This window comes from Nothobranchius furzeri, chromosome 13 (genome assembly GCF_043380555.1).
Source record: "Nothobranchius furzeri strain GRZ-AD chromosome 13, NfurGRZ-RIMD1, whole genome shotgun sequence".
Classification (NCBI taxonomy): domain Eukaryota; kingdom Metazoa; phylum Chordata; class Actinopteri; order Cyprinodontiformes; family Nothobranchiidae; genus Nothobranchius; species Nothobranchius furzeri.
Window position 1 is genome coordinate 60,799,325 of NC_091753.1, and position 25,658 is coordinate 60,824,982.

Genomic DNA, 25,658 nt, shown 5'->3' on the forward strand with positions numbered 1-25,658 from the left:
AACGTGGATTCTGTGCTTCTCCGCTCTTCCTCCAGACTCTGGGTCCTTGATTTCCAAAGGAAATGCAGAACTTGCTTTCATCAGAAAACATAACTTTGGACCACTCAGCATCAGTCCAGTCCTTTTTGTCCTTGGCCCAGGCGAGACGCTTTCTTGCGCTGTTTCTTGTTCAAGAGTGGCTTGACACACGGAATGCGACACCTGAATCCCATGTCTTTCATGAGTCTCCTCGTGGTGGTTCTTGAAGCGCTGACTCCAGCTGCAGTCCACTCTTTGTGGATCTCCCCCACATTTTTGAATGGGTTTGTCGTCACAATTCTCTGCAGGGTGCGGTTATCCCTAGAGCTTGTACACTTTTTTCTACCACATTTTTTCCGTCCCTTCGCCTGTCTGTTAATGTGCTTGGACACAGAGCTCTGCGAACAGCCAGCTTCTTTAGCAATCACCTTTTGTGTCTTGCCCCCCTTGTGCAAGGTGTCAATGATTGTCTTTTGGACAGCTGTTAAGTCAGAAGTCTTCCCCATGATTGTGGTGCCTTCAAAACAAGACTGAGGGACCTTTTAAAGGCCTTTGCAGGTGTTTTGAGTAAATCAGCTGATTAGAGTGGCAGCAGGTGTCTTCTATATTCAGCCTTTTCAGAATATTCTAATTTTTTGAGATACCAAATTTGGAGTTTTCATTAGTTGTCACTTATGAATATCAAATTTAAATGTAATGAACATTGGAAATACATTGGTCTGTGTGCATTGCATGAATATAATGTACAAGTTTCACGTTTTGAATGGAATTACTGAAATATTTTCAACCTTTTGATGATATTCTAATTTACTGGCCAGCACCTGTATAGGCCACATGGGTCGCTGAAGCGCTGCACGCCGGCGCTCCAACCCGCACCATGCAACGCTAGTTTCGGCATCTGCACTATTTTTTTCGCAAGCCGCGGGTGAACCGAACCGCGTGAGTTTGAAAAGACTGCTGAAGAAGAGCGGAGGAAATTGTCTGAGAATATTCCAGAATGTCTACCAGAAAAAGGCCATTGTTACTTACTTACTGCCCTGCATGACTAAAGGGGAAGCAGCGTGAGCTCTGCAGAGCGTAATGCTGCGGCAGTTTTATTTTATTTTTTCAGGTTAACTTTTCAATACGAGGCACACAATAAACTTAGGAAGCATGTTGAGGGGAAACATACTTTTATTATTGCTTATTTTACCGTTCAACTTACCACGGACACAAAAAATATGCTTAAAACTGAAGACTTACCTCCTACTTCCTCATCACCGTCTCATCTCTGCTTGACTCTGCTGCTCCGCTGCATGTGTGCTGTGATGGTGGCTCCACCCCCCGAGGAGTGTAGCCCACAACATGAGTTCATAAAGCTGGCACCATCTACTGGATAGGTAGCGCTATATCGGCCATATCGGCCGTCTTTTTGGTCGATAGCCGATAGAGTTAATGACCCCTATATCGGTCAGGCCCTAATCGATAGGCAAATTGGTGTTGCATCTGCAGTGATGTGGGCATTGCATCGGTCTGCCATGGTGAAGAGAGAGTTGAGCGAGAAGGCGAAGCTCTCGATTTACTGTTCAATCTATGTTCCTAACCTCATCTATTGTCATGGTCTGAGTTGAGTGGCCACCTCTAACAACTATGGATACACTTGTGGTTACAGGTGGGTGGTGTGGCAGAGTGGACCCAGCTGCTGCGAGTCAGCCAATCTATCAGACTGGACTATTTAAGGTCCTGGCAAACAACTACACAATGTCAGATGATTACTCACCTTGGGTACAACCAGACAACAATTTGTTTGCTCTTTTTTGAGCCCTAACAGGAAAGTCTTTCGAGCCCCTAACCCTTTTTTCACCTCCAGGCCCTATGACCACCTCTGAACCACCCACCAACCTTGAACAATAATAACCTCTGGAGAGAACCATCAAGTCCACACCTGCCAGCCCCCCAGGTGTCCCGCTCTCCCACAAGTCACCCCCTGGATCTACGTTCGGCTATCGAGCCCTAAGACCCTACCTTGGGCCACCACTTCAGACCTCCTACCTCCCCCTTCAATCTCCAGCCATTCAAAGAAACAGCACAGCCTCAGTGCTAAAACTCCTAGCTCTCCTGGACACTAACTGCTATCTGTCTTCAAGAAATAACCATTTGAGTTGGTGATCCTGCACCTGCTCCACGTTTGTGGAGCTTTCTCAGTTATTGTTAAATAAACCTTTCCTTTTTTAACTGCATATTTGAGTCTTGACTGATTCTTCATGTTGTCCACCCCCAACATGACAAAATGATCCGGCCAACAAGCCAACATAGCTGAATCCGTCTCTTTCAATGTCACCACCACCCTGGTTCGGCGTGAAAGAACCAGACCTTGGTTGAGCAAGTAGCTGCTTCCCATCAACGCCTGTTCCAGATGGAGGAGTTAATGCTGAAAATCCATGATAAAGTCTCTTCCCTGGGGCCGCAAGTTCAAAACATCTCTGGTGCGCCTGGACCAAGTCCCAGTGTGGCACCCATGCCGCAGTACGTCCGGGTTGCTGACGCACCTCCCCCGGAACTTTTTGATGGTGAGTAAGACAACAGTTTTTTTACTTCAATGCCGACTGACCTTTGAACATTCACCAGCTTCAGGAGCCCTCTACACCGTGCCCACCGTTTTCACCTACCACTTTGCTGACAGGTGATTCAATAACCAGCAATGTCCGCTTCTTCGATGTCATGAGAAGATGTTTCCGTCAACCACCGTCCCTGCTCTGCTGAATATGCTAATAGGCAGTGAAGCATCCAGTCCAGGTTTCTTTAAAATTGGGTTAATAACCGCTTTTCAAAACTCTGTTGGAACCAATCCAGAAGCGAAACTGCTATTGATTATGTGCAGATTTAGTGGTGCAATACATATAAAGACTTCCTGAAGCAGACGCGGGAGTATGATGTCCTCCAGTGATCCACTTGGCTTTGTCTCCTCCACTAAACTGGTTAAGTCTGCTAGAGAAACTGGTTGAAAAGAAACCAGCCGTCTCAAGCAGTGGACAAATCCATTAATCCATTAAGCAACATGTAACTATGGTGTGATTTTTAATTAATAAAATACTAAATCATTTTTAATAAACATCCCAACATTGATGAGATGTTATTAAAGAGATGAAGTTAAATAAGAGGTAACCTCTAATTTTTCAGCTTTTTTAAGTTTTAGAGGTTGTAGACAACACATTTGATCACAAAACTCACATAAATAAGTTTTTCTCTGTATCTGATAAGCAGGTTGCGCAGGATCCCAGCTTCGTTGAGGTCTCCAAGCCGGATCATGTCTTCTACACCGTGGATGGAAGTTGGATGCATGGGCTTTATGTTAGTGGCATTCTGGGGGGAGATCCAGTGCTCCTGCAGTTGAAAGGGACAATTAAATGTAAACAAGATAGAAACGTTTGCAAAAATGCAAAAAAAAAAAAAAAAATCCTTTCAGGTGAGCTTTACTGTGATTCTGTTCCTCATAAACATGGTTGTTCAGATATCAACGTATCTCCACGCAGGAGTGTGATGTTAATTTCAAAGGCATAGGTGTGTGTGTTCAAACAGATTGAGTCTGACACTGTACACACACACACACACAACCGGTCAAAAGTTTAGAACACCCCAATTTTTCTATCTTTTTTTATTGGACATGATGCAGTTAAACGTCACATTGCACTCTGAAATGAAAGCATAGTACAAATAAGCAATTGGAGTTAAAAAAGAAATCATGGAACCAATTTATAGACCAAAATGTGTTCTAAACTTTTGACTCATCAGAGTAGCCACCTATGGCAAATATAACAGCTGAACACACTCGTGACATTCTTTCTACAACAGACATCAAATATTCTTCAGAAAGTTCTTCCATATCTGCTGCAGAAGTTCCCATGAATGTGTGGCACTTGTAGGTTGCTTTGCTTTCACTCTTCTGTCCAGTTCATCCCAAACCAGCTCCATGGGGTTTGTCTGGAGACTGTGCTGGCCACTCCATCTTGTTCTTTGTTCCTGAGGTAGTTCTGCCATAGCTTGGGTTTATGTTGAGGGTCACTATCTTGCTGTAGGATGAACCCCTGACCCACTAGGCCCATACCAGAGGGTACTACATGGCGCTGGAGAATGCTGTGGTAGCCGTTTTGGTTCAGGGTGCCTCTCCGTCTGTACAAGCCACCGAACCTGGATCCAGAAAAACATCCCCAGACCATGACACTTCCTCCTCCATGTTTGAAAGTGGACGCCACACTGTGAACCATCCTTTCACCTACTCGACGGCGTACAAAGACCCTGCGTGATGAACCCAGGATTTCAAATTTGGATTCATCAGTCCATAATACCTTCTTCCAGTCTTCAGTAGACCAGTGGCGGTGTTTCATGGCCCAGGCAAGCCTATTTCTCTTATTCTGACATCTTAGCAGCGGCTTTCTTGCTGCAACTCGTCCTGCCAAAGCTGCAGCTCCAAGTCTTCTCTTCACAGTTGAAACTGAGACTTGCTTACTACGACCACTATTAATCTGTGCTTGAAGCTGTTGTCCTGTGATCTGCCTATCACACAAGCTGTTAACTCTCAGAAACTTGTCCTCTGATGCAGTTGTGGCTTTGAGTCTGCCAGACCTCTTCCTGTAAGAGTTTGCCCCAGTTTCTGAATGCCTTTTTTTAAAATTTGTTTATCAAGAACACATATAAACTTACATACATTGGATTGTATACAACTTAGATGACATATTTTCTCAGACATTTCTTTCCCAATCTTTTTTAACTTTAACTTATCAAACAGAAGAGAGAAAAAAGGAAAAAATAAATAAATAAATAAATTTAAAAATAAAATAAAAGCAAATAGATAAATACAAGGGGGAAGGGGGGTGCTTAAATCCAATGTCTACCTAAAAAAAAGAAAGGAGTAAGTGTCGGATTCTTTTCAATATAGTCGCAGGATGGGTAAGTTGCTTCGCATTAAGGAAAAGATTTGAGATATTCCAGAAAGGGTGTCCACTTGTGGATAAGTTTTGCTGAACTACCCTTCACTGTGAGTGAGATCTTATCCACCTTCAAAAATGTCCGGACAGTGTTAAGCCATTGCAATGTAGATGGAGGCGTGGGAGACTTCCAAAGAAGTAAAATACACCGTCTAGCTAGGAGGGAGCAAATGGCCAAGATCTCATTTTGCTGGGGAGTTACAGTAATCCCTCGTTTATCGCGGTAGATGCATTCCAGACCTGGCCGCGATAGGTGAAAATCCGCAAAGTAGGGACTCCCAGCATGCCCCTCGCGGGGATTTCCTCCACGTCGCATCTACGTCACAAACCGCGGCTATAAACGGAAGTCGCCTTTCCAACTCAGTCATCGATTCTTCAGATTCATGATCAGAGTTTCCAACCTACCGATCAATCCAACGAACTATCAGCTCATAGTAAGTTATCTTACTTCTGGAAAGCCCGGCATTTCCGTGTCACTTCCTTGACGCTCAAACGCTCGGGGGTTTCCTAGATCAGCCGGCGTTTCACCGACGCTATCACTTCCGCGTCTGTGAAACCACGCTCCCTACAAGCTCAGTTCCCGAATCCCGCCGACCTGTCTGACATACAGTACTATAGTGAATTATCGTATGATCACATTCTCTTTTTGTGGGTAAAACTCAAGAAAAAAAATTTTTTTACTTGGTTTTTTTAGTTTTATTACAAAAAGTGCATTTTATGATGAAATTGATGGAAAAAAAACAAGAATTTCTTGATATTTCGCATAGAAAAATACCGCGAATCAGTGAAAAATACTGCGAATCTGCAAATTCCCCCTGAAAAATGCTCCAAAGAAAAAATCCGCGAAGCAGCGAATCCGCGATGAACGAACCGCGAAGTAGCGAGGGATTACTGTATATTAAGAGGCGTCATCGGAACTCCAAAAATGGCTATTAGAGCGTCCTCTCGGATTTGTATTCCAAAAACTCCCGAAAGTACAGAAAAAAAATCACTCCAAAACTTGTTCAAACTCGGACAGAAAAAAAAAACATATGGCTTAGATTGCAAGGGGAGGTGTGACACCTGTCACATTGGTCTATGATTGAAGGAAACATCTTAGATAAACGGGATTTTGAGAAATGGACTCTGTTCATCACTTTAAATTGTATAAGCTGTAGCCTAGCACATGGCGTACTTGAACGGATGATGAGATTCACCTTATCCCACCATGATTCACACAGTTCAAGACCTAATTCACGCTCCCAGGCAGTTCTGATTTTACCTGATGAGTCAGATTCAATTGCCATAAGCATACAATATATACTAGATAAAGGTGATTTTTGATTAGGCCTAGCAAGCAGGAGGTCAACCCATGGAGGATCAGTGGGGAGAATCGGGAAATTTGGAAACAGTGATGAGACAGTGTCTAATTTGAAAATAGAGAAACAAGTGAGTGGAAGGTAGGTTAAACTTTGAGGATAGCTCTGAGAAACTAAGAAAGACATCATCTCTGTAAAGGGCTCTCATGGTCTTTATGCCTCTTTCGTGCCACATCAAGTAGGCGAAGCTGGTAGAGGCAGGGGAAAATAGATGATTCCTTAACAATGGTAATCTGGTAGAGGGGGATATGAATTTAAAATGCGAACTGAAACCATATCTTAAGTGTAGAGATCACTACGGGATTCGAAGCAACAGAAGATATTTTTAACAGGCAGTGATGAATAGATAAGGGAGGCGGGTGAAAAATGTGAAGAAATAGATTGAATTTCAAGTTTACACCAAATCAGATCAGGCAAATTTAACCAGTAGGTCAGCTTATGAATATGCGAAGACCAGTAGTACATTAAAAAATTTGGTAGGGAAAGACCCCCATTAGAAGTAAACTGTTGTAATAAAGAAAGCCTAAGTCTAGGGGCTCTTCCATTCCACAAAAAAGAAGAAAACATCCGGTCCAGAGACTTAAAAAAACACATGGGCAAAAATAGGGGGATACACTGACATAGAAAGAGAAATCTGGGTAGCACATTCATTTTGATAATATTAATCCTGCCAATTAATGACAGACGGAGGGAGTTCCACCTCTGGAAATCTAATGTAAATTGTGAGACCAGGGGGGCAAAATTCTCAGAAAACAGTAAAGGTAAAGTTCGTGTAATATTAATCCCCAAGTACCTAAACCCCGAGGGGCTGAGCTTAAAAGGAATGTCAGACTGCTCCAATGTTAACGCTAAAGAGTTCAAAGGGTAACATTCACTCCTAAGCAAATTAATTTTATAACCAGAAAAAGAGCTAAATTTTTCCAAGACAGATAAAATCGGGGGAAAACTACACAAGGGGTCAGCTACAAACAAAAGAAGGTCATCTGCGTACAGGGATACCTTAAGTTCAACACCTGCACGGATAATTCCATGAAAGGAAGAGAGGGATCTCAGAGCAGCAGAAAGAGGCTCTATGGCTAATGCAAAAAGAAGGGGAGAAAGAGGACACCCTTGTCGAGTGCCACGGCCTAGTGGAAAGTAAAGTTGGTTGAGAGTTGGTAATGACACAAGCCTGAGGGGATGTATAAAGAAGTTTGATCCAAGACACAAACCTTTCTCCAAATCCAAACCTCATCAGTACAGCAAAAAGATAATCCCATTCAACCCGATCAAAGGCCTTCTCTGCATCCAGAGAAATGATCACCTCAGGAGATGAGGGAGAGTGAGCAGAAAAAATTGTACTTAGCAATGTACGTGTGTTAAAAAACAGCTGACAGCCTTTAATAAAACTGTTCTGTTCCTGTGAGATAATCTGTGGAAGAACGGCTTCAAGTCGAATTGCAAGTAGTTTGGCCAAAATCTTGAAATCTACGTTCAGGAGAGATAGGGGCCTGTAGGATTCACATGTTGTGGGGGTCTTTGTCTTTCTTCAATAAAACTGAAATAGATGCCTGCGTTAAAGTAGGGGGCAACCGGCCGTTTCGTAGTGATTCATTATATACATCAAGAAGGAGAGGGGCTAGTTTGTCTTTAAATTTTTTGAAAAACTCAGCTGGAAAACCATCTGAGCCTGGGGCCTTACCGCTCTGCATACAGTTGATTGAGCCAAGAATTTCCACTATTTTAATAGGAGCATCAAGCTTATCAGAAACTGATTTATTTACTGTGGAAAGGTCAGAATTTTGGAGGAAGGCAAGCATCTCATCTGAAACTGACTGTGATTCGGAGGTGTAGAGATTGCAGTAAAATCTCTTAAAAATCCCGTTGATAGAGACAGGGTCAGAAACCAGATCGCCAGACTTGTCCTTAACTTGTGAAATTGTCCGAGAGCTGGCCCTACGTATCAATTGGTGTGGTAGAAGTCTACTTGGTTTCTCACCATGCTCGTAGTAGGTAGCACGGGATCAAGTCAACAGACGTTCCGCGTCAGCTGTTGTGAGGAGATCAAGTTCAGCCTGTAAATCCTGTCGTCGTTTCAGTAGCACCTGTGATGGATTAATGGCATTTTGGTTGTCCACGTCTTGAATTTTTGCTGAAATTTCCGCTACCTTGGCCCTGGCGTTTTTGTTAAAATTACCAGATTAAGAAATAATCTGGCCACGCAGATATGCTTTCAGTGTTTCCCATAATAATGAAGAAGAGACTGAATCACTTTTATTAAAGGCAAGCAAGTCATCGATTGCTGAACGGATGAACAGGTTGAATGGATCATCGGATAGTAAGAGAGTATTGAACCTCCAAGAAGGGCAGGAGCGAGGTCTACCAGTGAAGTTTATATCGAGGGTTAGCGGAGCATGGTCCGATATAACAATTGGGTGGTAATCAGACGATGTAACTTTCCACATCAGAGAACCATCAACAAAAAAATAATCTATATGGGAATAAGATTCCTTCCACGGACTGGGAACAAAACTAAGTTTAAAAGATGCTGAAACAGTCTGGTGATGGCTGCACCCAGCTGTGCAGCGCAGCCTTGCAGCACCCTGCCCCTGAGCCTGTCTGGGCCAGGGACCTTGTACAGGTTGACTTTCTGTAAAAGGGAAATCACCAGTTTTTCATCAACACTGAGGTCTTGATTGCTGGTCTGACTATTCTAGTTTTGGTTCCCTATTGAAATATTTTAGTAGTATCTGCCGAATAAAATGTTTAGTTCTTCTAATAATAAACCAGGGTTTGTGCTTTTTATTCTATTGACAATTTATTAACCACTTACAAAACGTTAAATTAGACAACATCATCTTGACACTTAAATATAAATTGTAGAGACCACTGATTTCAGAGACAATGACAAGAATGAGCCAAACATTTTCATAATTAAATATTATAAAGATTTTAGTGCTTACGCTTCCTTCGTCATCAACCACCTGGATCTGCCCGGAGTCACACAGCTTGACCACCGCTCCAACTGGAACCTCAAACTCCCGACCAGACTTTAGATCCAACCAGACGTAGTCACCCTGCACAGAAAGAGAAGCATCTTTGAGTTAAGGATATCATCACCATCACTGTCCTAATCCTCCTCCTCGTCCTCATTATTTTCCTCATTATCAACATCATCATCATTATCACTCTTCTTCTTCTTCTTCTTCCGGCTCTTGGCGAGTGCAGACCCTTTTTTCCTCCTCTCCTCCATATCTTATCCTCAAGGCCTTTGTCTGTGTGTGCTGGGTGCACAGCTGCTTCTGCATTTTTCTGGAAACTTAAATTCACTTAAATGGATCTCGTCAGCTGGTCTCGCTATTGATACAATTTTTTCAATGATGAGAACGGGAGAAGGGGCTCCCGGATGTCCGACCAGGACAGACCCATTTGGACACATCATGGACTCCTGGAAACAGTGGAACTTGATCTGTCTTTCTCAGCTGTCTGTGGAGGACTCTGAAGACGTGTGGATATTCGTGGTGTTGGTGTCGGGTTTCCTGCTCATTGGCCTTGGAGGCTACCTGGCTTACAGAAAAATTAACGAGCTGTCGAGGAATATTGGCCTGATCCCGGAGCTCAGAGATGGTTTGCACCGCGCTGTGAATTCACAGACTCAAATAATTGTCGAGATGAATCGTAAGCTTGGAACTTTGGCCGAGATTCATTCTTTGGCACAAAGACGGATGCCATCAAGGAGAGAGTGGACGAATCAGCACGGATTGGGATAGATTAATGTCCATTATTGGGATTTTGAGAGGTTGAGGACCAAGAAACTGTAAGACAGAGAGGAAATTATCTGTCTGGCCCCAAAACAATTTGTAATCAGAATCTGGCATCCTTGAGCCTGCAAGGCTCCAACAAAAACTCCCCCCTCAGAAGATATGTAGAATGTGCCGTTGCTATGGCAACTCAACTCTTTCTCCTATCCCAGCCTGGGCGGGACTGCGGGAAGGCCGCTGAAGCTTCCAGGGTCACTGCAACCCTCCAACCCTAAATGCTCCCTCCCCATCCACACTGAGTTAACATGTGCTGCTTCATTGTGGCTGCAGGAACTGAAGTGGGGATAGTCCCAACCCACCACCCCACCTAGTGGACACTTATGTTGTGTTGTCTGAAGCCTGTTGCATATCTCTGTCTGAGGTGTTTTTTTTTTTTACTGAGCAAAGCTGCCCTCCTGCTGGAGAGTAGCACTGAAGTGCCTTTTTTCCCTCCACCTGAACCAATCCTCATGTAACCCTCTTATCTCTATTAAGGTAGCGTGACTCAGGGCTCCGAATGACCACAGTCACCAATTCTTGTCATGTGTCTTGCCCATGTATGTCTGATCTCTGAATTGTGTGTACTGAAACTCTAATTTCCCTCTGTGATTAATAAAGTATCTTTGATTAGATTTGATTGATTGATTGATTGATTGATTGATTGATTGATTTGCCCATAACTTCTTATTTTTTGTCTGTTTGATGTCATCATTTTAAAAATGTTAGATCACATGATACTCAGTACTCAACCGGTTTGCTTCCAGTCGGCAACAAGATGGCGCCTGTGCTTGGCTTAGCCGCGGTCACCGGCCACTTTTTCAAACTTTTCTCCACTAACCTCCTCTTTTCCACCTTGCTCCTGTCTGCGATCCTCTTCAGTAGTATCCCTGCTACCATCTCCTATGATCGCCAGACTCTTTTGTCCTTCCGTTCGTTCACAATCGCCCAAGATGCACCGAGGATTTACCATCCTGTTTGTTTACCTGAGCGGCGCACTGGCCCGGAACCAAACAACGATCCAGAGCTGCGAACCTCTAGCGACGTTTATCCGGTCCCGGGAAAACGTCGGAGGAAAAGAGGTAAACGAGCAGGAATCCAGGTGAGAATAAGACTTCTCTTAAAGCGTGGTTTATCTGGTAAACATCGGCGCGATCTTCTAGCTTGTTGTCCTTTGTTTGGTGACCTGAGCGCCACTTCCGCATTCCTGCCAGGCCGCGTCGGGACGCGGTTCATCCGTCCAAGTTTTTTAAGGTCGGTTTATCCTCATTCCTCAGTGGTTTCTCCTCCTGTTCCCTCCATAAGTGGTTTTTATAAACACCGTGGATCTAACCCCGCTAATTTACGTCCACTAACTCCAGCTGTTTCTGTAGTTTCTGATTCCTCCACCTCACTCAGTATGGCTCTATTAAATACCCGCTCTGTTAACAATAAGTCCTTCCTGCTCAATGATCTAATTCTCTCTAAAAACCTGGATTTTCTGTTTCTGACTGAAGTTTGGCAGCAAACATCTGATTATTCTGCTCTGATTGAACTCTGCCCGAGTGGTTATTCTTTTCTTAGCCAGCCTCAGGGTTCTGGTCGTGGTGGAGGCCTAGCTGTTGTTTACAGAGACCATCTTCCATGTAACTATACAACCTCTGGTCACGTTGCTTCCTTTGAACTGCAGCTGATTAAAGTCGGGCGTAAGAACCCGTTCTACTGTGCTGTGGTCTATCGTCCAGCTGGTCCAAACAGTTCTTTCCTTCAGGAGTTTAGTGACTTTCTATCCTCCACTGTGAAGCTGTCCAGACTGGTGATTGTTGGTGACTTTAACATCCACATTGATGATCCCTCCGATCTCTTTGCCATGAATTTCTCCAGCCTTATGGACTCCTTCAGCTTTACCCAGCATGTTTCTGGCCCCACACACACCAGGGGGCACACTCTAGACCTTGTTTTTACTCTGAGTCTAAATGCTGACAGTGTTTGTCCTGAGGACGTTTATATTTCAGATCACCATTGCATTTTCTTTAACTTGTCAGTTTCTGCGTCCCCACCTCCTGCTCGCCGTCTGGTTAGTTCTCGTTTTCTTAATGAGAGCACAGCTAGCAATTTTTCTGCTGCTTTTGATCCACCCTGTTCTTCTGATAACGACCCAGATTCCTTAACTTCTCAGTTTAACGAGCACTGCCTCTCCATTCTGGACAACATCGGTCCTGTCAGAACCAGATCAGTTCCTGCAGTGAACCCTACTCCCTGGTTTAATGACAGCCTTCGCAGCCTGAAGCGCCAATGCAGAAAAATTGAGCGTTTGTGGAAGAAAACCCATCTCCACGTCCATCTGCTGCAACTAAAGGATCTTCTGTCATCCTTTAACTCTGCAGTCAGAGACGCTCGGGTTTCCTATTTCTCCAACCTGGTGTCCCAGAGCAAAGGGAACCCCAAGGTGCTGTTTAACACCATCAGCAGCATTGTCTCTCCTGCCTCTCCTACAGCCTCCATCCACTCTTGCAGACTGTGAGAACTTTCTGTCTTTCTTTGTGGACAAAGTCAATAAGGTTAGATCTAGCATCTCTCCTTCAGCCTTATCGCTGCCTCTCCCGACTCCAACCAGGCCCATCATCCTAGATAGCTTTGCTCCTGTTTCTTTGCCTGAGTTAACCAAACTAGTTAACTCTATGAAGACCTCTGCACCACACTTTGGGAATCCCTGGTTTAGATCATATTTCTCCACAACAGGGCATTCTGTGTTAAAATGGGTGATGTTTTTTCATCTTGGGAGGGGCTCCGCTGGGGGGTCCCGCAGGGATCGATCCTTGGTCCTCTTTTTTTTTGCCATTTATCTGCTTCCTCTGGGGTCAATCTTTCGTAAACATGGCCTATCATTCAATCTCTATGCTGACGATTGCCAGATTTACTCTCCATTGTGTCAGGAGAAAGGTCACTCTATCCAGTCCTTTGTGTCCTGTCTTAACGAGGTGAAGTCCTGGCTAATGGCAAACGTTCTGCATCTGAATGAGGGAAAGACAGAGCTCATTGATTTTACACCCCAACAGCAGGAATGTGGGTCGTTATGTTGATCTTGGCCCTCTTTCTCCCTACTCAAAACCAGTTGTTACCAGTTTGGGGGTGAAAATTGATGCTGGACTTAAATTTGATGCTCACATCAACTCTGTGATCCGGTCCAGTTTCTTTCACCTGAGACGCCTTGCAAAAATCAAGCCTATGCTGTCGAGAGCCCACCTGGAGCGGGTACTGCATGCATTTGTAATTTCTAGGCTTGATTACTGAAACTCTCTCTATGCAGGGTTGTGTCAGTCATCACTGCGTCGCCTACAGGTTGTGCAGAACAGTGCAGCCAGGTTCCTGACTGGGACCAGGAAACAGGACCACATCAGTCCGGTTCTGGCCTCCCTGCACTGGCTTCGGGTCTGTTATCGTTCACACTTCAAACTCCTCGTCTTTGTTTATAATTTCATCCAGGGTGGTGGTCCCCCCTATCTAGTCACACTCCTGAACAGGCATTCCCCTTCACGCGCTCCTCCGACCAAGGCCTTCTCACTGTCCCTCGTTCTAGGTGTCGCACTCGCGGGGACCGGGTTTTCTCAGTCCTAGCACCGTCACTCTGGAACCAGTTGCCACCCTCAATTAGGCTGTCCCCATCTCTGCCAGTCTTTAAGAGTCACCTAAAAACTCACCTCCTCCGCTTGGAGTTTCCTGAATGTGTTTGATTTTGGCCCTCTTGTATGTTGATTTTTTTCCCCCCTGTTTTCATTGGTTCACTCTATCCATTGTTTTACCCATTTGTCTTCTACTAGAATATTTTACCTTTTTTTGTAATTTGTAATTTGAATTACTTTTATTTTCGATTTATTCACAATATTTAACTTTCTCTTGTACCATGTTCAGCGCCTTGGGCTTCCCGATAGGGCTGCGGAAGGCGCTTTATAAATAAAGCTTTGATTGATTGATTGACTGATTGATTGATTTAAAATGGATGGATGGATAATAATAATAATAATAATAATAATAATAATAATAATAATAATAATACATTTTATTTCAAAGCGCCTTTCAGGACACCCAAGGTCACTTTACACAAAACACGTAATAAAATACAATAAAACAATAATAAAACCCAAAGAAGAAAAAAACAGAGAGAAACATTTCAATAAAATCAGAGGTTGTAGGCAGATTTAAACATGTGTGTTTTGAGTTTTGTTTTGAAAAGGGTAAAACTGTCAACGTTCCTGATGTCTGGGGGAAGTGAGTTCCAGAGTCGAGGAGCAGAGCGGCTGAAAGCTCTGCTCCCCATGGTAGCGAGACGGGCAGAAGGAACCGCAAGATGGATGGAAGAAGAAGATCTGAGTGAACGGGACGGGGTGTGAATACTTATAAGGTCTGAGATATATGGAGGAGAGAGGTTGTGGATTGCTTTGAAGGTATGGAGGAGAATTTTGAAGATGGACCTGAATTTAACTGGGAGCCAGTGAAGCTGCTGGAGAACCGGCGTGATGTGGTGAAAGGAAGGGGTTCTGGTGATAATACGGGCTGCTGAATTCTGGACCAGTTGCAGTTTATGAAGGAGTTTGTTGGGAAGACCATAAAGAAGTGAATTGCAATAGTCGATACGGGAGGTGATGAGGCTGTGGACGAGAATGGCGGCAGTGTGAGGGGTCAGTGAGGGACGGAGACGGTTTATGGAACGTAGATGGAAGTATGCTGACCGAATTAAGTTATTAATGTGAGCCTGAAAAGAAAGTGAGCTGTCGAGAATGACACCCAGACTCTTGACATGAGGTGAGGGGGAGACTGTGGCGCTGTCAATAGTTAAAGAAAAGCTGTCAGATGTTGAGAGGGTGGAGTTAGTGCCAACAAGAAGAAGTTCAGTTTTATTGCCGTTGAGTTTGAGGAAATTAGAGGTGAACCATGATTTGATTTCAAAGAGGCAGAGTGTAAGGGAGGATGGTGGGAGAGTTGAGTTGGGCTTACTGGAAATGTAGAGCTGGGTGTCATCTGCAAAGCAGTGAAACTGGATATTGAATTTGCGGAAGATTTTGCTGATAGGGAGGAGATATACTATGAAGAGGAGGGGCCCAAGGACAGAGCCCTGGGGCACACCTGACTTGACTGGGGAGGGTTCTGAGGTAAAGGATTTTAACTGGATGAACTGAGTGCGGCCAGTAAGGTAAGATTGAAACCAGCGGAGGGGGGTGTGAGTGATGCCTAAGGAAGAGAGTCTATTGAGGAGGATGGGATGAGAAATGGTCTCAAAGGCCGCACTCAGATCGAGGAGAATGAGAATAGAGATTAAACCAGAATCAGCAGCAATGAGTAGGTCGTTAGTGATCTTGATGAGAGCTGTTTCTGTGCTGTGGTGGGGACGGAAGCCAGACTGAAACTGTTCATAAAGGTTATTGCGGGTGAGATGTGAATGGAGCTGAGATGCAACAGTTTTCTCAAGGACTTTGGAAATGAAGGGAAGATGGGAAATGGGACGGAGGTTATTGAAATCATTGGGATCTAAACCAGGTTTTTTTAGAATAGGGCTGACTGAAGCGGATTTGAATAGGGATGGGACCGTACCAGAGGATAGTGAGGAATGAATAATGGCTGTTATAAAAGGGAGCAGAGAAGAAAGGCACAATTTAACTAAAACAGTTGGAATAGGGTCCAGTTGACAGGTGGAAGGTTTGGATTTGGTGATGTAATCTAATATTTCTGAGGGATGGGGAAGTTCAAAGGAGGAGAACGGAATGGTGGGTTCAAATAAATCAGGAGAGGGAGGGGAGGAATGAGGTAAAGAGAGATGGATTCTATTGACCTTCTCATTAAAAAACTGAAGGAGAGAGTTACAGGTTTCTGAAGAGTAAAGATGGATGGGTAAGGAGTCGGGAGGCTGAAAAATGCTGTTCATGATGGAAAATAATGTTTTAGTGTTGCTGGAGTTGGACGAGATGAGACCGGAGTAATACTGTGATTTGGCATGGGAGATGGAGTCCTTGTAGAGAGAAATCTGAGCAGAATATAAGTCTTTATGGATGGTGAGACCGGTTTTCTTGTAGAGTCTTTCAAGCCTCCGGTTGGTAGCTTTCAAGGAGCGAAGGGCAGGGGTGAACCATGGAGCAGACCGAGTAAAATGTACAGAGCGGGATTTGATGGGAGCAAATGAATTAAGGATAGAAACCAGACCGTTATTGTACTGAATGACAAGATCATCGGGAGTAGAGGACAAATTAGGGGTCAAGGTGGCAAAACTGGAGGACAGGGAGGCTAGATCAATGTCCTTAATATTACGAAAAGAAATGATACGTGGTGACTTGATGATGGAGAGACGGAGGGGAACAGAAAAGGAGATGAGGAAGTGGTCCGTGAAAGGGAGCGGGTCAGCTGTACAGTTGGAGGGGGTCAGGCCGGAGCAGCAGATCAAATCCAGGGTGTGACCTTTAATGTGAGTGGGAAAATTGGCATATTGATGAAAACTGAGGCTGTCCAAAGATGAGGAGAAGTCTTTGCTGAGGGGGAGGGCGGTATTGTCCATATGAATATTAAAATCACCAAGTAAAATTACATTTGGGGAAAGGGAGGACAGATGGGATAAAAGAGCAGAGAGTTCATTTAAAAACTCAGGGCTGAACTTGGGGGGACGATAAACAGTGACAATTATTGTGGGGGTCGGGCCGGAGAGTTGACAGGCGAGGCATTCCAGAGTGGTGAGAGGAGGAAGGCTTACGGGAAGGACCTTCCAAGTCTCGCGATAGAGTATCGCGACACCACCGCCGCGGCCCGACCCACGGGGTTTGGAGAGGTAAACAAATCCGGGAGGAGTACAGTCATTGAGTTGTGAGAAATTGCTGGGTTGTTGCCATGTTTCGTTCAGACAAAGAAAGTCAAGCTTATGGTCACTGATGGTATCTTGGAGGAGATGTCCTTTACCAGAGAGGGAGCAAATGTTGAGAAGACCAAAATTAGCAGTGATGAAGTCCCTGGCGACAGGAGCATTAGCCCGACTAGCCAGCCGGGCTAACACGCTGGAGTCGGCAGCTCGGCAGGTATTCCTGGGTAGCCGCCGGCTAGTCATGGACCAGAAGGAGGGTATTCCTTTGGAGCCGTCGAGATGGAGGTTCCGCCGGGACCCCCGATGGATATACCGACGGCGAGGCTGGAAGGTGATGTCGGGGAAGAGGCACAGAGCTGGTGGTGGAGATCCGGAGTAGTGAAAGCGGAGGTTGAAGAGCTCCGCCGCCGAGTACTGGAGAAGGCCATCCACGGACAGAAGAATGAGCGACTGGATGATCCAGGCCAGTGAGAGGCACACAGAAATCCTGCTGGACCACATTATGGAGTGGAGCAGGGAGGTGGTGATGTGCAACCAGAACGCAAGCTGAGCAGGTAGGTGAAAATGAGTTTTCACCGACACAGGGATGTGACTAGGGTGAAAAAGAAGAAAAAAAAATACAAAAAGTTTGTTTGCCAGCGAGCAGCGGCAGCGAGACGCGCCAGCGTTCACTCAACCGGAACCGGAAGATGAATGGATGGATGGATGTTCCAGTGCTTCTAAAGCTCAGACTGGTAGAGAATAGGCACTAATATTAAAGTTAGACAAGAATCACTACATTTTCATGCATTTAGTCTACTGATGTATGTATATAATTTCTCAAGACAGCTTGAAGTGAGTTATCTTGTAAATATTTTACAGGAGGAAAAATATCGAGACATAAGTTTTCGTCCACATCGCCCAGCCCAAGTGGAAGTTTATTGGGGTAGAGTATGTGAAGACCTGTCAAACTGTCTGAAATGTCATATCCCAACTTCCCCCTCTCTTTGTTTGCTGGGAAACCTGGAGAATGTCCCGACTGAAACATCTTTGGTTCACGTGGTTCTGACTGCCATATGCATCGCTAATTCAATTCTATTTTATTTATAAAGCGCCAAATCACGACAAGAGTCGTCTCAAGGCACTTCACATAATAAACATTCCAATTCAGGTCAGTTCATTAAGCCAATCAGAAAAAATGTTTCCTATATAAGGAACCCAGCAAATTGCATCAAGTCACTGACTAGTGTCAGTGACTTTACAGCAACCCGCTAAGAAAACTATCCTCTTGAATTGGAAAAATAGAGATACTCTCTGCATTAACCAGTATAGAAATCTTTTGTTAGATCATATTACACTTGATATAGCCTCTGCTTCCACTTCAAATCAATCTCTATGGGCTCCTTTGATCGGTGCCATCACATAGCGATGACGGGGGACCATTGATATTGTCCTGCGGGATGATGTGGGTGAGTGGGTGGAGGGTCTGTGGGTGAGGGGGTGGAGGGTCTGAGTTTGGAGTATCCGGACGCTCCCTGGAGGTGGGTTCACTGGGGGGTGTCTGGGACTGGGGGGCTGTTGCCCCCCTCTGGAGGTGCTTGCGTTACCTCAGGGGGTGGACTACTGGCAGTTGTGAGTGGGGCCCCTTGGAGGTCTTTGCTGCGGCCATGGGTCGCTGCTTGGCAGCTGCATTGCCCCAGGGCGGGTCTGGGTGGGGGCCTGGGGGCTCGGGGTGTGGGGGTGGCCGGCCCTGTGTGGGGATCTGGGCGGGGCCTTGGGGGACGGGTCCTGACAAGTATGCTGCCGGGAAGAAGGCAGGAACATGCAGCAGTGCCTGGCCTGGGTTCAGGGGCCTCGGGTAGACCTTGGCTCCTCTGCTGTCCCATCACAGGGGAGGGGGAGGTCCAGGAGGGGGAGGACCCAACCTTACCTGGATGTCCTATGTCATATATTCTGGAAGTTGTGCAAATGCAGGGATGGGCATAGATATTCTGCTGGGGTGGGGCTGGGTTGGTGCCCTCGGACTCTGTGAAGCTCTGCAATGCTGCTGCTTTGGGCCCTGGCGAGATGGACTGGGGTCTCCATGCCCTGGGTGGCATTTTGACAACAGAGGTGCCTATTGCAGCCAGTGGGGGAGCTGGCTCCCTGGAGGGGTAAGCCCAACCAGCCATTCCTCCCCATCCCCACATATTCTTCTCCTCCTGCTCCCTCACATCATCACACAAACATTCACATAGGACCTTGGGGGGTGGACAAGTCAGGGAGTGTGGGTATGGACCCCATTTCTGCAATCCTGTGACAACCTGCCCCCCAATTTTATTTGCACCTTAAACACTTCCACCAACAACATTCCACACAAACACACACTTAGGGCCTTGGTAGTGAGCACATTCAACGGCGTTTGACAGGGGGATTTCTCAGCCTCATCCCGAGTGCCGGTGCCCACTTCCAATTTTAAACTGCACTTAGACACTGAGGGCTGTGGGTGCAAGTGGGGTGCTGTGGTGGCATCAGCTGGCATAGGCCAGACAATGCCCACACTGCCCGCTGACCACAGCCATGGAATACACCTCATCAACACACACTAACACTATATTGGAGCAGGCGGAGGGAAACTAGGGGTCTTAGCACACCTCTGTTGTTGCTTGGCTTCCTGGGGCTGGAGGCTAGGATGGAAATCTGGCCGTCTGGTTGGGGTCTGGGGTGGTGGGTTGCTGTGCTCAGCGTTGGGCGGGGGAGCCTGCTCATCAGCACCCCAGGAGAAAGGGTCAAACTCTGGGAACCGGTAATGGTTGTACCCCATGTGCAGCAGTACCGGGACCAGAGTGAATAGGGTGTGTATGGGGAGCATGAGTGGGTGTCCAGCGAGCATTTTTGTAAGTCTTTGGTTGTAAGTGCATGTGTGACCATGAGGGAGGGAGTGTGTGATTGTGTTTGTGCATGACCGTATATGTCAGGTGGGGCCTTTGACTCCTCCCTTCTCCTGGGACTTCTTTTGATGATATAGATCATTGTCTCCCCTCCCCCTGCCACACCTGGTGTGGAGTGCGGTGCCTTGGTCTGCCTGAATGTTCGTGGGTCCCGGGTCAGGGGGTTTAAGAATTTTGGCGTCTGCCTGATCAATCCCAGCGGCTGCCTGGTGGGGTCTGGGTCCCTGGGCTCTGCTGGGTCCCCGGCAGACAATCTTTGCATAGAATTGACTTACAGTTATAAAATTAATTCAGTAAAATATAAAGCATTTTATTCAAATATCCATTCATTATTTTACAAGCACAGAGAGCCGCATCAGTTGGATGGAAGAGCCGCGGGTTGCCGACCCCTGGTATAGTCTATACAATGACATGTTGAGGATGCAAACTCAATACATCTTTTTTATTACAGCACTTTGTGATTTATATCTGTGAAAGGCGCTATATAAAAAAACTTTTACTTACTTACTTACTTTATTGTGAGGTAATAATTTCTCCGAGTTTTGTGGTTACGGGCAGGAGTAGACATGCACGCTGCAGGTGCGGGCGGGAGTGTAACCCACATGTTGCGGTTGCGGGTGGTAATTGTCAGAAATTCAGCAGGAGCGGACAGGAGCGGGATGAAGAAAAGTCCCACGCAGGGCTCTACTGCTGCGTTTCAGTCAGGGGTCGGCAACCCGCGGCTCTGTAGCCGCATGCGGCTCTTCCATCCATCTGATGCGGCTCTCTGTGCTTGTAAAATAATGAATGGATATTTAAATAAAATGCTTTATATTTTACTGCATTAATTTTACATCTGTATGCTAATTCTAAATGTAAAGATTGTCAGCGTAAACCTGAACAGGTCCAACCCGGTCATACTGTGAGACCGGGTTGACGGGTCACGCTTGTGAGTAATCATATTGGCGCTTTCTGAGCTGAAGAGGATGTCAGATTCTGGGCTTCTCCTCGGACGGCTCCTGGATGCGTTGCCACATTGGAGACAGGAATAAGCGCTATTCAGCCAAAGTTTCATAATCAGGAACATTTTCTAAGTGACAAGTCTCTCTGAAAGACAGGGTTTGGAAAACACTTGCTTCAGTCGAAGGAATCTTCCCGCATGCGCTCTGGTTCTGCGACGCCTCCAAGCCCCTCTCCACATCTTCAGCTCGCTGTGGACCTTATGTAGTACACGCTGACAGTGAGCTGCGCTGAGCAGTGTCCAGCTCAGATGTTCAGATGGGAATCTTTTCTTGAGTGATTTAGTGTTTCAATTTTTTTATGAATTAGATTAAAAATAAAGGAGCCCGGCCCGTGTCCGAGGTAATTACACAGTCATTGGCCCGACGCCCGGCCCGAGGGCCTAGGGCTTCAGTGCAGGGCTCTACTCTGCCGGCTGCTGGATGTGGCCCCCCAGGGCGATCCTCTGCGCCCCTCGAGGGGGGCAGGGGCCTTTCTCGTTGCAGTCTCCTTGGGGATACTGTATTCTGGGGCAGCGCCTGGATCTCTGGGACTTGGAGCTCCCTCAGTCTCCTACACATCTTTGGAGGCAGATCTGTGGCCCCTCACACTCTCTGTTGGACACTCCTATAGATAAACCTTACATAAACAAGTGCGTGTACACACACAGGTGCTCACATGATGCTCTCATAAGTATGAGCTTGGGCACGTTCAACACATGTCTTAAGGCTGTCGTTGCCACTAAATGCACTATGATTCATTATCGTGTGATTATTCAGTTAAACAATGTTGATTGTATATTTCTTCAACCTGACAGTGATAGCTTGCTCTTGTTGTATTGTTGTGTGTCCAATTCTTTTTTTTCTCTTCTTTCTCTTTCTGCAGGTCTAGAAGCAGACTCTTGTTCATTATTGTTTATTTTTGTGGAACTCCCCCCCACCCCCACCCCCCTCTCCCCACCTTTTCTTTTCCTTTCTCTTTCACCTCTGTCTCCATGTCTGGTCGGAATTACAAAGCATTCCAAAACAACAACAATAAAGTTTTAGGTATCAGGCGTGACATTAAAAGCAGACGCTTTGATGCTCCACCTGAGTAAATCTGTAAGGCTTGTTACCAGCATTTAGACATCAATTGTGTTTGCTTCACAGCCAGACAGGACACAGGGGATGGGGGGTGGGGGTGGGGGGGGGGGGTGGTATTAAAACAGAATCACTCTGGTGATTCAGCAGTTCCTTCGAGTTGGAGTTCCCGTTCGAGTTCCAGCTCTCATCATTCAGCCTACAGAGTTCTAGAGGAAGCTACGGAAACGGCCGTCTGTGGTGAATTCTCTTTAACTAAGAAGCAGCTTTGACACGCTGTCAAGGTTGTTGCAAAGCTGACACAGCAAATGGTTCCTGGAACAAAGCTGATTTTGTATAGACTATTTAAGAGTCCCAGACGCGTGGTTCCATCCATCTGTCGTGACCCGAGACATCTCTGGACTGAAGAGTCGGTGCTACATTATTCTACAGCCCTCGGTGCCAGAGGTCATCCGACCTCTTTGACCTTCGGAACCACGAACAGGGTCTCGGAGAACGGGTGAAGTAGGCACACAGATAGTGTCTGATGCATTTTGATAATAATCAACTTCATAGCTTAACGCAAACCAAATTCTTTTACACCCAGAACTCAGCTTTCCTAGATATGGAAGTTCTGATAACATCACATTCACACATACATAACATCTACTCCATCTAGATCCATTCATCACAGTAAATATTAGTTAACTCTTCATGTTTTAATTGTTTGGGAAATAAATTTTTACTTTTACAAACCTGACTCTTTACTTGAATCAAAACAAAGTGTTTACAATCCCTGAATAAAACAAAGAATCCTAGAATCTTCTGATTAAAACACAATGACCAAGCAGGTTGATATTCTGTATTTATATAGAGTATCACAGCTTATTGGTCATAAGTAGAGGTAATATATATTGAGCTCTTAAAGCGCTCAATTTACCAAATCCTACACCTGGAAAACACAAATGAAATTCACACACACATACACACAAACACACACACTTGTGTACCGGCATCAGTGTACTCTGTTTCACCACGGTGTTGACGTTGCGTATCAGTGCCCATTTAGCCTGATCCTTCTCGTAGAGTTCCACGTAATCCCGCCGTTTGTACATCTTTGTGTGCGATGTGCAAACTCACAAATGTGAGGGGCTCTTTTTTTATTCTTCAAAGAGAAAAGCAAAAATATCAAGATCTACAAGAGATGTGTGAACTGGTCTGGTATTTGTAGATCTATAGATGACAAAGTTTCTTCCATGAACTGAGAGTAATGTGGAGTCTGACATGTCACGTAGAGGTCATGAAAACTCAAAAACATTAAAAAGAATTAAGTTCATCACACAGCTCCTGCAGATCAGCTGTCAACTCCATTAACAATTCTGCAATGGATTTGTAAAAAGCTCCAGAAGTTGATCATTTAAGGTTCACAAAAAAAGGGAAAATCTGGTAATTAACTTTCAAATGTTCTCCTTGTTCTCTTTAAAAATGTTTAAGAATTAAAATAAAATCCAGCTTCAAAGTTTCAAATTTCATCAAAATTTCAACCAGTCTGTTTCCTTGCTCTTCTTCTCCCGCAGTTTCCAAAGCACTCACTCTCTGCTGACAAACACACACACAGCCCTGCCCCGCTACTCAACAACCTGTTGCCCATAGCAACAAGATGTCACTTCTTCCTTGGTTCTGTTGTGTGGAGTTAAATTACTGATCTACTGGTCCTCGGTATAATACAAGTAGTTCCCTTTTAATCATATAGATATTTGAATTTGTTCATTATTTTCACAGAATAAAAAATGTTGCTTTTGAAATGACAGATTTCAAAATATTTAAATTCTAGGTAAGTGTTTTGTATTTCCTGAGCCATGAAACTTATTTTTTCTTTGTACACATTTTACATATTTGGTAAAGAATGTCAAAAATCACTGAAATACAGGAAAACTCATCTAGCCCCTAAAATAGTCATTTTTGTTGTAAAATTCTGTATTGGATCTTGAACAGATTTATAAGTGTGAGCCATCATTCATAATAGTTTTCCATCTTCCTCTTTTCATCTGGTGAGAAATACTGAAATGGAATCATCTTCTTTTTTCTTATTTAACAGTGTGTAGTAATTTATTGTTTTACCTTTGGCTGACAAAATAACAGCAAAACTGTGTTAAATAAGAAAAAAGAAGATAATTATGAATCAATACACAGAACGAATATTCAGAAGAGTTGAAACGGAATGCTGTTGTGTGTGTGTGTGTGTGTGTGTGTGTGTGTGTGTGTGTGTGTGTGTGTGTGTGTGTGTGTGTGTGTGTGTGTGAGTGAGGAATAGTGACTAGTTATTTGAGTTTGTGTTACATACATGTATGTTTAATTAAGTTAATACTCCATCTGGCAAACCGTGCCACGTGAATTTTATACCAATCAGCACTGTTCACATATGCATGTGCACATGTACACACACACGCACACACACGCACACACACGCACACACACGCACACACAGTAGTTGATCCACAGGAGTTTAGCGAACAGCAAGCCATCAGAAACCATGTGGTGAATTATTTAACACTGAGGATTTGTTTACTCAACACTCATGCACCTTGCCTGCCTGCTTGGCCCTTCCTGGAATTCTGGTCTCTGCCTGGCTGTACTTGGTTTCTGTTAGCCTGACGTGGGCTTTCCATTGTCTTCGGACTGGATCGCTTTTGTCTGCTACATCTGCTTGTATCCTGGTTCTTCTGCATCTCCCAGAGACTGGCCCTGCAGCACCCCCAAGAGCCTGGTTCTGCTTCAACCTTCCGGGCCGGGCCTGTGTCAGCCACCTGGAGCCTGGGCTTTGCTTGCTGCTAACTAGGTGCTAACTGCAACAACCTCCGGGACACAGAGCCTTCAACACCTTCCTGGAACCTGGATGGATTGCTGAGCTGCTCACAACCATTATTCTGCTCATTTGAAATTTTGTAAGACTGGAGATGGCTTGGCTCCAGAGGACGTAAAGGCTGAAGCAGATTTTATCACACAAAGAACCCTTGCTGGATCAGACTCCTAAACCTGTATTATACCTAGAAACACAAAATGTCACCACTCATCACCACCCTGTGTTTGCTAGCATTATGTAATATTGTTAAAGTTCCTTATGAGTCCCAAGACTGCAGCACAGCCCCTCCACCCTTTGTTACACCTTGTGGAGGTTCATGAGCAGGTGACTGGATGCTTGGAAACAAAGTGTCACCATTTCCCTTTCCTCCTCCTGAATTATCGGGCTTAGTCCAACTAATGTGTGTCATGGCTTTACAAGATAACTTTATCATACTTCTAGATGACTTTCCTGACACTATGTCTGACATAAAGAGTGAGACGCATTCCTCTTCTAAATCTTATGAAAAGAGGGTTATGATTTTTCTATTGTTACTAATCTCTGGGAACATTTAACCAAACCCAGGTCCAGCCTCTAGTTCAGTTAACAAACCCTACTGACACCTCCTTACTGTCACTTCTTTAGCTTCTGGCATGAAGACAATGACCTTTGATTGTTTCTGCAGTCGTGAAGCTTTGGGGTTTCACATTTAAACATTCGACGCTCCTCCCCAGGATAGATGAACTGAAAGTTTACGTTCAGACAGCTAAACCTGATGTTTTAGTCATTTCGGAGACCTGGCTCAAGAAGTCAGTACCTGACTCTGTCGTGTCCATCCCTGGTTCTAATGTATTTCGTCAGGATTGACCAACCAATGGTGGGGGGATTGCTATTTACTGTAAGGACAATTTGCAATGTTCAGTCATGTTATCTAA

The 25,658-nt window shown here is 45.0% G+C and overlaps 1 protein-coding gene across 1 annotated transcript in view; it reads right to left on the bottom strand.

The window, feature by feature from the left end:
* The window catches only part of myo7aa (myosin VIIAa), a 184,608-nt gene extending 161,612 nt beyond the window's left edge, over nt 1-22,996 (bottom strand). Inside the window, exons 1-3 of the mRNA XM_070543727.1 lie at nt 22,892-22,996; nt 9,283-9,396; nt 3,229-3,381 (exon numbers count right to left, since the gene is read on the bottom strand). Of these exons, the coding sequence (XP_070399828.1) occupies nt 3,229-3,381; nt 9,283-9,396; nt 22,892-22,996 (372 nt within the window). The remainder of the gene's footprint in view (nt 1-3,228; nt 3,382-9,282; nt 9,397-22,891) is intronic.
* Nucleotides 22,997-25,658: the final 2,662 nt, after the last annotated feature.